Here is a 15,033-nt window from a genome sequence, read left to right as displayed (position 1 = left end):
GATGGATGGATGGATGGATGGAATGAAGATGGATGGATGGATGGATGGATGGATGGATGATGGATGGATGGATGGATGGATGGATGATGGATGGATGGATGGATGGATGGAATGAAGATGGATGGATGGATGGATGGATGGATAGATGGATGGATGGAATGAAGATGGATGGATGGATGTATGGATGTATGGATGTATGGATGGATGGATGGATGGATGGAATGAAGATGGATGGATGGATGGATGGAATGAAGATGGATGGATGGATGGATGGAATGAAGATGGATGGATGGATGGATGGATGGATGGATGATGGATGGATGGAAGATTGATGGTCAGATGGATGGATGGATGGATGATGGATGGATTAATGGATGGATGATGGATGGATGGATGGATGGATGGATGATGGATGGATGGAGGGATGGATGGAATGAAGATGGATGGATGGATGGATGGAATGAAGATGGATGGATGGATGGATGGATGGATGGATAGATAGATGGAAGGATGGATGGATGGATGGATGGATGATGGATGGATGATGGATGGATGGATGGATGGATGGATTAATGGATGGATGATGGATGGATGGATGGATGGATGATGGATGGATGGATGGAGGGATGGATGGAATGAAGATGGATGGATGGATGGATGGAATGAAGATGGATGGATGGATGGATGGATGATGGATGGATGGATGGATGGATGGATGGATGATGGATGGATGGATGGAATGAAGATGGATGGATGGATGGATGGATGGATGGATGGATGGATGGATGGATGATGGATGGATGGATGGATGGATGGATAGATGGATGGATGGAATGAAGATGGATGGATGGATGGATGGATGGATGGAATGAAGATGGATGGATGGATGGAATGAAGATGGATGGATGGATGGATGAATAGATGATGGATGGATGGAGAGAAGATAGAGAGAAATATCAGCTGTGCTGCTGCATCATCAACACCTTGCTTCTAGATGTTGGAGCTTGGCCTGTTTTTCAGTGTAGTCCTGTTTCTCTGACTGTGACTAACTGGATGTGCTCTCTTCATCCTCTGACATGGGAGCTGGCTCGGAGCTCGTCTGCCTGGCTGTGTGTTTCCTGGACGGGGCCGCCTGTGGAGCTGGTTGACAGTTGCCTTTTGTATCTCTGCTTCTTTTTCTTTTTAGGCTGTCACTGTGAAACCCATCAGATGATTGGAAATTACATGTGGGATGTAACCTCCAACAAGGAGTTCCTTATTGGAACCAACCCTGACAGTCGCTTGTCTCTGTGGTGGAACGGATCAGAACCTCTCTGGGTCACCATGCAGAAACTGGGGAAGAAGGTTTTCATGTATTTCTGGCCTGGTGAGATGAAACTCTTTTCATCATCATATTTTTCTACCTTTACCTGAAAGATTGTCTGTGACTTGAAGTAAATTCCAGATTAGTTCATTAATCCCAAAAGGAAGAGAAATATTGGATGGTTTCTTCATGGACTGATTTTAGCTGTGAGCAGAAAGGATCCTTGGTTCAGTTTTTCCTACATCACCACCTAATGATAAAGCTTTACATGCATACTATGACCATCATTACACATACGGAAGATCTGCTCCCCTCCAACAACAACATTAGGCAGCAATATTCTGATATTGGTGTCTTAGATTTATCTTCGGTTCATTTCAACCCATCTTGTCTGTCGGTGGAGGAGGATGCTTCCTCTCTGTCTCCCTCCCTGTCTGTCCTGCATAGTTATATTAGCCTCTCTTCACATATCTTCCTACAAACCTACAAACTGAACCATGAATCCGGTCAGCTGGTCTCTTCATGCAGTCGATGAGATTCTCTCTACAGGAGAACAGGGTAAGGGGGAACCCTCCTATCCAGACGGTACATTTTTCTCCGGATATGCGATGGATTCCTGGCAGAAGTGGAAGACTGTGTTCCTGACGATGATGTTTGTGGAGGACATAGAAGATACAGACATAATTGAATCTTTGATAACAGGATTTCTACTATTTGGAGTTGGTTAATACCCGGCAGATCCTGAAATTCAGAAGATGGTGGGGCTGTTTAGGTTGTTGTCAGGCTGCCTGGCATGTATGAGGGGATCTGCAGAGCAATAGAGGCTCAGACTGAGATGTTAAGGGAGCAGAACCATAAACTGGATGCGATCCTTGGAGAGGGTCACAGGCTGGTTATGGTTCCTGGACTCAGAGGTGAAATGGTAAAATCTTGGAGAAGCTGTAAGCTCGGTTCATGGCCAGTGGACCATAAAATCCGTTTTCTTGGGTCTCTCCTTGGTGGGACTCCAGGAAAAACTCTGACTAAATCAATATGTCTCTATCTGAAATTCAGCTCCACACTGACCTTGAGAGGCCTTTATCTACTCACCTCTGCCCCCCTCCCTCCTCTGCCTTGTTGTTCGGCTGATGAACTGTAACATCGCTTAGTTACATTGACCCTGCGGGAATGATCAGTCTTGTCTTATTTGGTTCTTTTTCTCAAACTGTATCCTGCTAAAGATGCAGTATGAAATATGATTCATTTTTCCGTCTGATGTATATTGTGATCCCTTTCTTTTGTTTTTCCTACTATAAGGGGAAAAATGGGCTGGATGGGATGCACCAACACTGAAATTTCCCCCTACTGGAGCGCCTTATTAGATCCCACAAATGGTTTGAACTTCAGTAAATGATCCTAAATGTAGACCTGCTGCAGTTCCACCTGTGCGTGATTTAAACCTGCATTATTACAGCCCAGATAATGCTATATAAGCCTACGACTTTCCACGCTTGTCAAACATGATATCCATACATGATAGCCAAATGTGATAACGTGTTTTAGTGCAAATGGAAAAGACAACAGGTGGAAATTATTGGCAGTTAGCGAGACCCACTCTGTAAAGGAGTGGATCTGCAGGTGGAACCACAGACCTTCTCACTCCCTGTGCTTTCTGGCTGATGTTTTGGTCACTTTAAATGTTGGTGGTGCTTTCACACTCGTGGTAGTATGAGACGGACTCTACGACCCACACAGGTGGGTAGTACTGCATTAGCTGGAGGTGCTACCAGGAGACAAGCCAGGACACCAGGAGACGGGGAAGAGGCCATAAGAGGACAGCAAACCAGCAGCAGGACCGCTACTTCTGCCTTTGTGAAGGAGGAACAGGAGGAGCACTGCCAGAGCCCTGCAAAATGACCTCCACCAGGCCACCAATGTGCATGTGTCTGCACAAACTGTTAGAAACTGGCTCCATGAGGATGGTATGAGGGCCTGACATCCACAGATGGGGGTTGTGCTCACAGAGCAACACCGTGCAGGATGCTGGGTATTTACCAGAGAGCACCAGGATTGGCTAATTTACAGCTGGTGTCCAATGCTCTGCACATATACAGAAGGTTCACACTGAGCACAGTGACAGATGTGACAGAGTCTGGAGACACCATGGAGAGCTGCTGCCTGCAACATCCTTCAGCAGGACCGGTTTGGCAGTGGGTCAGTAATGTTGTGTGGGGGGGCTGGCAGCCAGGGCTAACGAAACACCTTCCACGGTGGAAGAGGAAACGGGGGCTCTGGGCTCGATTCGTTCGTCATCCAGGTCAGAGCATGAGAACCTTAATGCTCTGGATGCTGTCATGGCTGACACGCCTCTTTAACATCAGGTGGAGATCAGGAACAGTGGCCCTGGTTCGGCAGACAGGGGTGGTGGTTCTCTCGCATAACAAGGGGGACTGGCGGAGGGGTTGTTCCAACAAAAGGGGATCAACCTTCTCAGCCTTCCTGGAGGACTATGCCTGGAGAGAAGAGTCCAGCTGACTGTTGAACCTCAGCTTCAGGAGGAGCGCCACTCTCTGCACAGAGATTCAGGGTTCATGGAAGTTTGCTCAACCAGTCCAACATGTAACCTGTGGACCTGGAGTAGGCATCCAGCCTTGTCCATCATGGTGCCCTGTAGGGGGAGCTTCAGGAGTACGGAGCCAGGGGCCCTTTATTAGGGGCCATCCGGTCTCTGTATAAAGGAGCAGGTGTCTGGTCTGGGTTGCTGGTTGGACTCCAGCAGGGCTGCCCTCTGCTACCAGTCTACTCAGAACCTTCATGGACTGGATCTGTAGAACCAGAGGAGGTCTGCTTCTGGACCAGCGGGTCTCATCCCTGGTTTTTGTGGATGACGAGGTTCTGCTCCCACCTGCAGAGACCTACAGTTGGAACTGAGGCGGTTCAGCCAGGTGTGAAGAGGCCGGGATGAGAATCAGCTCCTACAAGTCCGAGGCCATGGTTCTGGTTCTCCTCAGGAAAAGGGTGGTCTGTCCCCTTCAGGAGGACCTCCATCTGCTGTGGTTCAGAGAGCTAACATCTATAGTCTATGTTCCTCCCCTCACCTACGGTCATAATCTGGATCAGGACCCAAAGAACCAGATCCTGGATCCAAGCTTCTTCTGCAGGGAGGCTGGGCGGTCCCTCAGAGAGAGGAGCTGGGTCATCTGAGTAGAGCTTCTTCTCCTCCAGAGGAGTCAGCTGAGGAGGATCAGACATCTTTATCTGATGGACGCCTCTCTCTGAGGGGTTCCAGGGACGTTCCACCAGGAGGAGGACCAGGAGGAGGACCAGGAGGAGGACCAGGACACCATGGAGGGTCTATGTCTCTGCTGGCCTGGGAGGAGCTGGAGGAGGAGTCTGGAGAGAGGGGAGTCAGGGAGTCTCTGCGGCCCCCCTGACCCCACAGGATGAAGATCAGGCTCATAGTGTTCAGATAAAAATATAAGTTTATGTTTTAGTTACAAAAACAGCAGAAATTGAAATCTAATTTGAATTATAATAAATTAATGTCTCATTCCCTAAATTCTGCTTTTTTCCCCCCCAATCATTTTGGTAGCTGAGCTTCGTCAGTCGGTTCTCCAACAGCTTCTCTGTGTTATAGGAGATCCTTCCTGCCAACAGCCTTCAGCGTGATACCAGTTACAACATTTAACCAACCTTTAGGATCCCTTGTATTTTAGGTGCATCAGTTCTGTCCTCTCATTGTTTTCAGGCTGTGAAGTGGAGATTCTGAATGTTCGTCCATCATTCTGTGAGGAATATGTTTATAATCCATCAGAAATGAATATTACGCAGTCCATCAGCAAGGCGCTGGCTGTGCTCAGGTAAGAGACACGTTTATTTAACGTATCTTAAAAATGATGGTCAGTCAATCAAAACAGGTCAGGAAATGGGATCTGGAATAACTAGAAAAAGATTTGCTTGATATCTTTTGATCTGAATACTTATTTATTTATTCTGGATGATTTTCAAACCTCTAAATATCATTTATTTTTCATTATCTTTTCATTTGGTTTTCCACTTATAACAAACAGATCATCCTCTCCTTCTGCAACAGTTTCATTAACACTGAGCACACAATCTATGAAAAAATAAATCTTAGTTAAATCTTAATTACAGTGTGATGCTGATCTTTTCCAGAGTCAGATGCATCCAATGGTTGATGGAGAGGTTAAATGTGGGTGAAAATCTCCCTCCATCTTGTTAGGATTCAGGCCAAAATGGTGCCTAATGCTAACATCGTCCTTCCATCAGCGTTTAATCTGGAAGCTGTTGACAGTTTGACGCACTTTTCTAACCCCTTTAATCCATTTGATGGCGAGAAAAACAAACAAACTGGATCCTCTCCGTTAGGTTCAACTTCAGAATAAAAACAACACAGGTATTAAAATTCCATAAAGAATAAAATAAAAGAAGATTAGAAGAAGCACTGTGTGGCTCCACTCTAATTACCTTATTAACACTGAGCAGGAGCCGCGCCACTAAACATTACTTAAATACATTACATATATTTATACAATACAGTTACCAAATACCTTCTTTTAGCCAAAGGAGCACTTTAAAGATTTATATACATTGTTGTCTATAAGTTTTTTTCTTTTTTTCTTGTATCCTGTTTAGCCAATATAGATGTACTATTTGATACCCTGTGAAATAACTATATAATATAACTATATATATAAATATCTATAAATATCTATATAAATATCAATGTAAACACCCTGTGCAATAAACCTGTGTAATAATCCTACTATAAAACAAAAGCTGTCCTATGTGGACACGCTTTATATACTGTATATATCCCATCATGCACCTTTTTCTTCCTTTGGCACCTTCTTCTTCTTCTCCTTTGACTAATTAAGCTGATGGAACGAGTCAATTTCTCCACTGTGAGACCAATAAAGACAATCAATCAATCTGGGAATAGATGTCGCAGAGTTAGCAGATAGCTAATAGCCCAACAGCTTTGCTTTCAGCAGCAGACCATTATGAACACTGCCGTAAGGCTCCGCTTGATACTTTTATATGAAACTCTATTGAAAATGATTGAGGGAGTAAAATCCTATAAAACTGAGAGGAACTAAGGGGAGAGAGAGGGAGAGATAGAGACAGGAACGAGTGAATGAAAAGAGAAAGTAAAACTGCATAAATGGACAAAGAAGATAAATAGTAACTTCTAGAAGTCTTCTTCCACACCTGGATGAGACGAGAGGGACATAGAGCAGCAGTTTCCAGAGCAGCAGGTATCCCTCAGATATCCATGTGTGGTGATTCCACCCTATCAATCAGGGTGGGATAGATCTGTAGCTGCAGGTGAGCATTTAGGATCAGGGTGAATCCATGAACACCTGCAACCAAACTCCTATGGCATGTATGCATGGGCATGCTGCTGAATAAAGAATTTACAAAACTTCTGCAGAATGAAAATATTCTGAATAGCAGGTGTGGGCGGCCCCAGACTGGCCCTACAGGGCCCAAGACCCATAGAGAAGTGATTCTGGCCCTGGATATCCAGAGGGAGTCTGATCACTGGGACCCAAGGAGGACAGACGTAGGGATGGCCACACCCACTAGAGAAGAACAGACAAGAGCACCCGGGTCCCAAAGGGGCACAGTCCCTGAGGGCCCCGACCCTAAAGGCTGTAGTGCCAGGGTCCCATGGGGCCATGGTAGTGAGCTCATGGGCTTCAGCGGCATCCTGTCACACCCAAGGTGGACGGGGTTGTCTATTCCAAGGAGGACCTTGATGAGGTCCAGGGGTCCAAAGTCTGGGGGCGTACCACCCCCCAACTGGGCCAGCAGGCCCAGGCCAGGCCCCGCCAGCCAGAAGGAATGGAAGTACTCAACCCCACACCTATAGAACCGTCAGCGCACCAGCATACAGGAACCTGTTAGTGACGGGAGCATAAGAAGAGGGAGGAGCCAAGTAACGCTGCTCACCCCCCACCCCCCAGATCCCCTCCACCACAGGGAGGAGAGCAGCAGTGTAGCCCAGGCCCTCCCCCCTGACAGATAACCCCTTCCTGTCATGTCTTTATATAGTCATTTTTTCATACATTCACTTTATTAATAATGAATAGATATCTGTCTAACTAGAAATATAAATATCAGTGTATTTTGGCACTAAGGACAGCATTTAATAAATATATGTTTGCTTTCATGTTTTGGAAAATACAGAACCTGATGAAAGCGTTGGTGTTGCGTAACCGTAGGTCCATCAGACGCCACCCTTAGAGCGTCCCAGCCAAAGGCCTGTCCACTTCCTGGCATGTCAGCAGGAACGCCATGGTTTACCTCACCCTGTATTATCAATCAGCATCTAATTCAGCCATTTTGGTCCATTTGATCAAATCAAGTTCCTTGGAGGTGAACCAGTCATTACAAGCAGACGGCCTTTCCCTCCATTCTTATCCTTATGCCGTTTCACCTGATGATGCGTCAAGATGGTTGATTTTATCCTGACAACACAACACATTAACTTTTAAGGGAAATTTAATAAAATATCTGTAATTATTGAAAAGTATACATCTAAAAACATTCCTACTTTAAGCTTTCTTTTACAAATGATAAAGATTAATCCAATCAAAACGAATCTATGATGAATTTAATCGTAGTTTATAAATCAGATGTAATGAAAAGCAAAAGTCTTTTTTTCCTTTTTGAAGCTGTAACTTTCTAAAACTATAGTTCATAGATCATGATCATAAAATTACAGCTTATAAATTCCTCCTTTCATCTCCATGGTGCCAACGTGCTAGAATCTTTTTAACCCTTAATATCCTGCTCTGATCTTCCAACCATCTCTCCCTGTTATTTTAGTTCAGGCCAAGCAGACATGGCCGCCATTTACTATGAGAGAATCGATGTGGAAGGTCATCACTTTGGTCCAGAGTCTCCTCAGGTCAGAACGGCGGTGAGAGACCTGGATGCCGTCATGCAGACACTGAACCAGAAAATTAAGGTAATAACAATCCTACTGAAAATGTCTATTAATGGACCAATAATATTCATAAATAGCTTTTGAGAAAAAAGCGGACATTGAATTGCTGATTGAAGACTAAATTCTTTCTAGATTCTTTCAGATTTCCATTGATTTTCTGGATATTTTTTATGATTCTTATCCTTTTTATTCCTTTTTCTATTTTCCATTTCTGATCTGGTACTTGGTCACTGCTGGGTCACTGCAGCGCTGATCTTCTCTCTCTGTAGAGCTGAAGTCCTTCCTCTGGCTCCCTGTAACTCAGAGAATTGTTTTTAAAACTCTTCGGTTGGTAGGTCACTTTTAGGGCTTTCCCACCGACGCTGCTTGGAGCCCATTCCGGTTCCTGAACCGGATTACACCTGTTTCCACCAAATGCAGAGCTTGTTCTGGTTGTAGATCAACCAGCAGATTGAAAACAGCTGAATTTCATCAGACAATCAGATCAACTCCTGGTCCAAACTGGCTTCAGCTTGTAACCAAGCAACCACGTTCTGCAGCACTGACTCTGAACCGGTTGAAGAACAAAGGTTCTGTTGGTGAGAAAGAGGCATGAATGACTTCGCTCCATTACAGACTGACTGTCAGACCTCTCAGGTCTACTGGATCAGATCTAGTCTGCAGAACCAAAACCAAACAAGGAAAAGTAACTTTTAGCTCCCAGAAAGGCCTGAATGATTCGTCTTTCTTTCAGTGAGCAGACCGCTGTGCATGCAGCAGCCTGTTAGGTGGCTCCCTGTTCTCCTTTCCTATTTTCTCTATTTTATATTGTTTTTTTTGGAATGTTTTTCTATTAGTGAATCCCGTATCTGATATTCTGAAGGTTTGTGCACTGAGGAAGCCAACTTCTGGGACCTTTTTTCTTTTTATGTTGCAATGGGAGACCCTTTTGTCTGCGACTCTAAACCTATTGTTTAAACACGGGAGCAGCTAATGGGGCTATGGGCTGCTATGCACAGCAGCCCAGCTCCACATCACGTTGCAAGACCAAACATTCCGGCAGAAATAAGGAGAAAACGGAGAGGGTGCATGGGTGGGAGGACGAAGCGGAGGAAAAGATATTTACCATCAGTTGTGATGAGAAACGCAAGATCTCTGCACAAGGCTAAGGAGATTGCAGGTTTAACTGTTTCCAGGGCAGGTACAGAGATGCTACTATCATGTGCTTCACTGAGATGTGGTTAGATGGATTTGTCCTGGACTCACTGGTTTCAGTGGACGGCTTTAAACTCATCGGTGCAGACAGGACTTTAGCAGAGACGGGGGAAAAAGAGAGGAGGGGGCTGGCCATGTCTGGGAATGAGAGATGGTGTAACGCCGCTCATGTTTACATGAAGGAACAGACATTTTTCCTTCCTTTGGCATCTTCTTCTTCTGCTTTGACAGTTTGAGGTCAACAATGTTGTCATGATCGGTTTTACAAATCTGACCCACATAGAGAGAAACCACTGAGAGAACACGGGAAAAGTTTAACAGGTTTATTGTAGTGGAGTACAGGTGAAGGTTCTGGTACTCAGTGAGCTGGTGAACAGCAACTGGAAGTGAGAAGGGAAGTTCAGAGGTCAGTTTAGGAGCCATAGGAATCTTGGATGTTGGTAGAATAATGCTGGAATGGGACTCACGTTTGAGGGGGCCTTGTCAGTCCTTGAATCCAGTCTGTGTGGGGGAATCCAGAGAATAGTGCACATGTTGGAGGACGGACAGGTAGACAAGCGTTGGACCCGGAGGAGTAATGGAGCAGACTGTCACTTGGATTTCCGATGGGAACTTGAACGGATCATGTGGAGGTTTACCCCTGCTCAGTGTGAACTCGGTAATTCCTTCCAGGGGGAGAAGGTCCAGGTATCCAGTAAACAAGAAGTTTTCCTGCCGAAGAAACAAAGACAAAGGAACATAAGTCTCAGAGAAACAACACTAGGTTAGACTCAGCTAAACTCATTTTGGCTAGAGTACCGGAAACTAGCAAACACTCTGGTGTCGAGGTAGTGACAGCCCACTGCTTAAATACTCCTCCAGATAATGATCCAATGAGCCACAGGTGTGCAGGGAGGGCCAACGAAGACAGGGCACCTCCTGGTGGTGGAGAAAAGGAAACAAACAAACAGACCACGTAAACTGGATTCCAAACAAATGTCAATCAATCAATACAATTCAATTTAATTTAGTTTATCTCTATAGCTCCAATTCACATCATGTCATCTCAGGTCACTTTCCAGTTCACCAGATCATCCAGTGAAATTGACTCAAAGTTCTCTATCTAAGGAAAACCAGCTGATTGCATCGACTCGTTGACTCTTCAGCAATCCCTCACACTAAGCATGGTTGTAGCGACAGTGGAGAGGAAAACTCCCTTTGAACAGGAAGAAACCTCCAGCAGAACCAGGCTCAGTGTGAGTCAGTCTGACTGGGGTTCAAGGAGACCGAAGCACACGTGGAAGAATGAAGAATGAATGAAGAGAGCACATCCAGTTAGTCACAGTCAGAGAAACAGGACTACACTGTAAACAGGCCGATCTCCAACATCTACAATCAAAGGTGTTGATGGCAGCAGCACAGCTGATATTTCTCTCCAGGATGGAGTCACAGCCAAACAGGAACAGACCAGATGAAGCTACTATGAGAAAAAGCAATACAGTCGATCAATCAGTCAATCAACCAAGTCTCTGCAAAGTAACCTGAGATGATGTGTAGAGAATCAGACTGAATATTAAAATGAATAGTTTGGTTATATTTTCTGTGTTTGTTGCTCTTATTGCAGGAAAGCAAGATGGTGAACCAGCTGAATGTGCTGCTATTTTCAGACCACGGTATGACGAAGATCCAGTGGATGGAAAAGGTGATAGAGCTGGATAAATATATAGACATGTCCGACATAGTGAAGATGATGGACAGAGGACCAGTGGTCAGCCTGTGGCCCAAGAATACCTCGTACCAAAAGGTACTTCTTCACATAATCAGTGACGCACGCCTGTATGAAGCAGATCCTCTGGAACCATATTTTTCCTTGGCCTATTTGAGATAACTTGTTTTGAGTTTGCCTCCCTGAATTGGAGTGAGTTCAGAGAAATGTTGTACCAGTCTCTATGCTGTAATGTTTAAGGTGACAAGGGTGAAGGGAAGGTCATGAGAGATAAGAATGAGTTCACAATGTTTATCTGCCAGTGAAAGATATTAACCTAACAGGAATGTCCTTGATGAATCAAAAGTGTTTTTCCTGCAAATGTTCAAGTTTGAGAAAGTTATTTTGTGCAGGGGGTGGGTTGGTTCTATGGGAGAGAGAGAGTGTGTAGGGATTCTGTATAAAAGTATGTACTGAGGATGTCTAAGTCAGAGCTGTTTCCCTCCGTCTGAGGATGTTAAATCAATTTGAACCTATTTCTTATAAGAATGCCTCCGTTTCAGAACTCCACAATCCAAAGCTAAACTAGAGCCTTAAATCAAACATTTCTATACCTATAACACATGTTGAAGACGTCTGGGAGCAGGAAGACGAGTTTAGAGGAGCAGGTCTCTGTTGAAGCAGAGCAGCAGTCCCATCTGCTCAGGCTGGCCTTTCTCTCTGGTTCTGGAAAAAAAAGGTCCTAAACATTTAAGCAGAGATGGGAAGTAACGAAGTAAAAATACTTCGTTACTGTACTCAAGTAGATTTTTCTGATATTTTTACTTAACTTTACTACTTATTTTTATGGCGACTTTTTACTTCTACTCCTTACATTTTTACACAAATATCTGTACTTTCTACTCCTTACATTTTAAAAAATGGTCTCGTTACTTTAGTTTTGAATCGTTTCAATGGAGTTACCGTTATTATTTTTCACGTCATCAATACCAAATTCAATCTAATTGGATGGGAATCTACGTTGCATTTGACGCACCACTACAAGACGAATCGACAGATTCGGCGGTATTCATTGGCGGCAAATCATTGCAGCTTGGTGGCGGTGGCGTTAGCATAGTAGCATGGACGACGAGATGATTGAAAATGAACACAACGGAGATCTAGTCCTATTGGCAGACATCCATTTAAAATGTAGGCAACGCCATGAAAAAAGTGGTTTCTACTTTTACTTTTATACTTTAAGTAAATTTACAAGCCTGTACTTTGTTACTTTTACTTGAGTAAAGAAGTTTAATCAGTACTTCCACTTTTACCAGAGTATTTTTTAATACAAGTATCTGTACTTTTACTCAAGTACGGAAAGTGAGTACTTTTGCCATCTCTGCATTTAAGACAAGTGGACTAAAAAATACATTAAATCCAGAAACATTTGATTGATCCTTCAGGAGAAATTAACAGTTAGATGTTAAAAGCTGTTGGTAGGAAAAAGGTCTGTAAGATCTGTAGGTGGTCTTTCCAACCTGAGTTGGACCCAAATGAGCAACATATGCTAAATATCTCAATAATGTCTCCAGTTGTGTCTCCAGTCCAGGTTGTTGTCCAGGTGAACACCAAGGGATTTCTACTCCTCCTCCTCCTCCTCCACTTCTTCTCCCAGGATGTTAACAGGATTCAACTTGTTCCTGTTTCTTCTGAAATCTCCAATCATCTTGTTTTGTTGACCTTCAGGATCAGATGATTGTTTCCACACAAAGCGCTTCACCAGCTCTCTGTCCTCAGCTTCTGCTCCATCTTTGATGCTCCCAATGACTGCAGAGTCATCACAGGGTTTCTTCAGATAACAGGACTCTGTCTGGTCCTGGAAGTCAGAGGTGAACAGAGGAAAAAGGAATGGAGAGAGTACCGTCCCCTGTGGTGCTCCTGTGCTGCTGGATCACACAGATGAGCCTTCAGTCTAACAGCCTGTGGTCTGTCTGTCAGGTAGTCTTTGATCCAGGTGGTTGTTGATGCCTCCACCTGAGTCTGCTGGAGTTTCTCTCAAAGTCAGTCAGGCTGCATTTGATGTCAAGAAGGCCGTCGATGGTGGAGGCGATGGTTGATTCTGCCCTCAAGGATTCAATCTTCCCACTGAATGGCTTAAGTGCCCAGTGGCCCCTTCTCAGTACATCATCTTAAAAAATAAAGTCAGATGATAAATGGGTGGATGTAAAATATACCATTAGGTGCCTATACTACCAGGTCTCCACTGTGAGGTGTTTCTAAGGACTGCCAATCATTCAGCAACGTTTGACCTTTCAGAGTTTCTTTCCAAACGTTGATGTTTGAGATTGTAAATGTTTCTGTTTGTCTATGTGTTTATTTCCAGGTTTATGCTGCCTTGAGCCGCGTCCAGAACATGCATATTTATGCCAAGCAGGAAATCCCTGAACGGTTCCATTATAAGAGAGGAAACTTTGTTTCCCCTCTCACACTGGTTGCTGAACCAGGCTGGTTCATCACTAAGGTGTGAAATAAGTGTTGTCTCATCAGGTCTTCTTGGATTACTGCACTAAGAACAGAAAAGAATTTAATGGATAAAGAGTTAAAACATAAAGTTGATCTAACTGGTAAAACAACGTATAAAATGTAAATATGAACATTTCTTACATAAGTGCAGAAAACAACAGGTGGTAACAAATATTTCACTAAACAGAATAACTGCACATCACTATAGTTTCTAAAATAATTTAGGAGGGAGAACTATACCAAGACAGTTGTTTTTTCTGCAATATAGACATAAAAACTGTATATGATCTATGAACAACAGGCTGTTCTCTATAACTTAACTCACATCCTGGACAATGTGTGACCTGTGCTCTCCGTAGAACAAGGCGACGCTGCCCTACTGGAAAAATGACTCAGGGGAGGCCTCAGCATGGCAAAATGGCTGGCATGGCTATGATAATGAGTTTCTGGACATGAGAGGCTTTTTCTTGGCTGCAGGACCAGGTAATTTAAAGCCTCGCCCACCTTCTACTGCTTTCACATAAAGTTTAACACAATGACAACAAGAACACTTACACACAAATTAAGACAAAATATAATATTTAAAACAATTTTACTGTAAGACAATATGCAACTTCTCAGGGATCCAATTTCACTCCTTCAAGTCTGAAGGCCATAATTCCTGAGTGGGGAAAGGTTGACTCTGTATCCCTTAGCATTTAGCATAGCATTTAGTTATAGATTGACAGATGGATCAGGGCTTGATCTGCAGTAATGCCAGCATCAAAATTATATTCTGACTCATTTCAATTAAGTTGTTACTGAAACCACATTTCTAAGTGATGCAAAAAGGTATTACCAATCTATTGCATCAAAAGCTTTATGATCATCTAGAGGTAATCTAGCTGCACCAACTGCATTTCTATGATCTGGACATAACAGAAAGAGGAATGAAACCTCTTTTTATCCAGACTGATCCCAGTCTGGAGCTCTCCTCTCACCCCTTACTAGATGCTCATGGTGGCTCTACCATTTAGAAAACTAACATTAAATAAAACAAGCTGCATTTCTTTATATTTAGCTCTTGCAATGTTTCTGAAAAGCAGTAGAGCGCCAAATCTTTCCACCTTGCAGTGATCTCAGATGTCAGATTACTCTGTTGTCCAGAGTAAGTTTGGTTTTTCTTATATCTCTCTTACTAACAGACATCAATAGATTATGCTTTTTGTTCTGAGGTTTATTTTGATATTTCTGTATTTTGTTCTTTGTGGACAATCAGCAACATTAATGTCTGTATGCTTGGTCATCCCACTTAACATGGCAAAGTTTGTGCACATTGATTCATTAAAGGCTAATATTATCTATAAGACGTGTCTATAAGACATGTTGATAAGACGTGTCTATAGGACGTGT

The 15,033-nt window shown here is 43.6% G+C and overlaps 1 protein-coding gene across 1 annotated transcript; it reads left to right on the top strand.

Moving 5' to 3' along the window:
- Positions 1-1,131: 1,131 nt before the first annotated feature.
- Positions 1,132-14,180, top strand: enpp6 (ectonucleotide pyrophosphatase/phosphodiesterase 6; the record flags this gene model as incomplete). The annotated part of the gene is made up of 6 exons (XM_038282584.1): positions 1,132-1,366; positions 5,031-5,142; positions 8,138-8,279; positions 11,056-11,235; positions 13,502-13,639; positions 14,001-14,180. Coding segments are annotated over 6 exons (972 nt in total), but the record flags the coding sequence as incomplete, so codon positions are not given.
- Positions 14,181-15,033: the final 853 nt, after the last annotated feature.

The sequence above is a fragment of the Cyprinodon tularosa genome, unplaced genomic scaffold (assembly GCF_016077235.1).
Source record: "Cyprinodon tularosa strain WSP-4 unplaced genomic scaffold, ASM1607723v1 ctg1854, whole genome shotgun sequence".
In the NCBI taxonomy this organism is placed as follows: Eukaryota; Metazoa; Chordata; class Actinopteri; order Cyprinodontiformes; family Cyprinodontidae; genus Cyprinodon; species Cyprinodon tularosa.
This window is presented reverse-complemented; position numbering and strand designations above follow the sequence as displayed.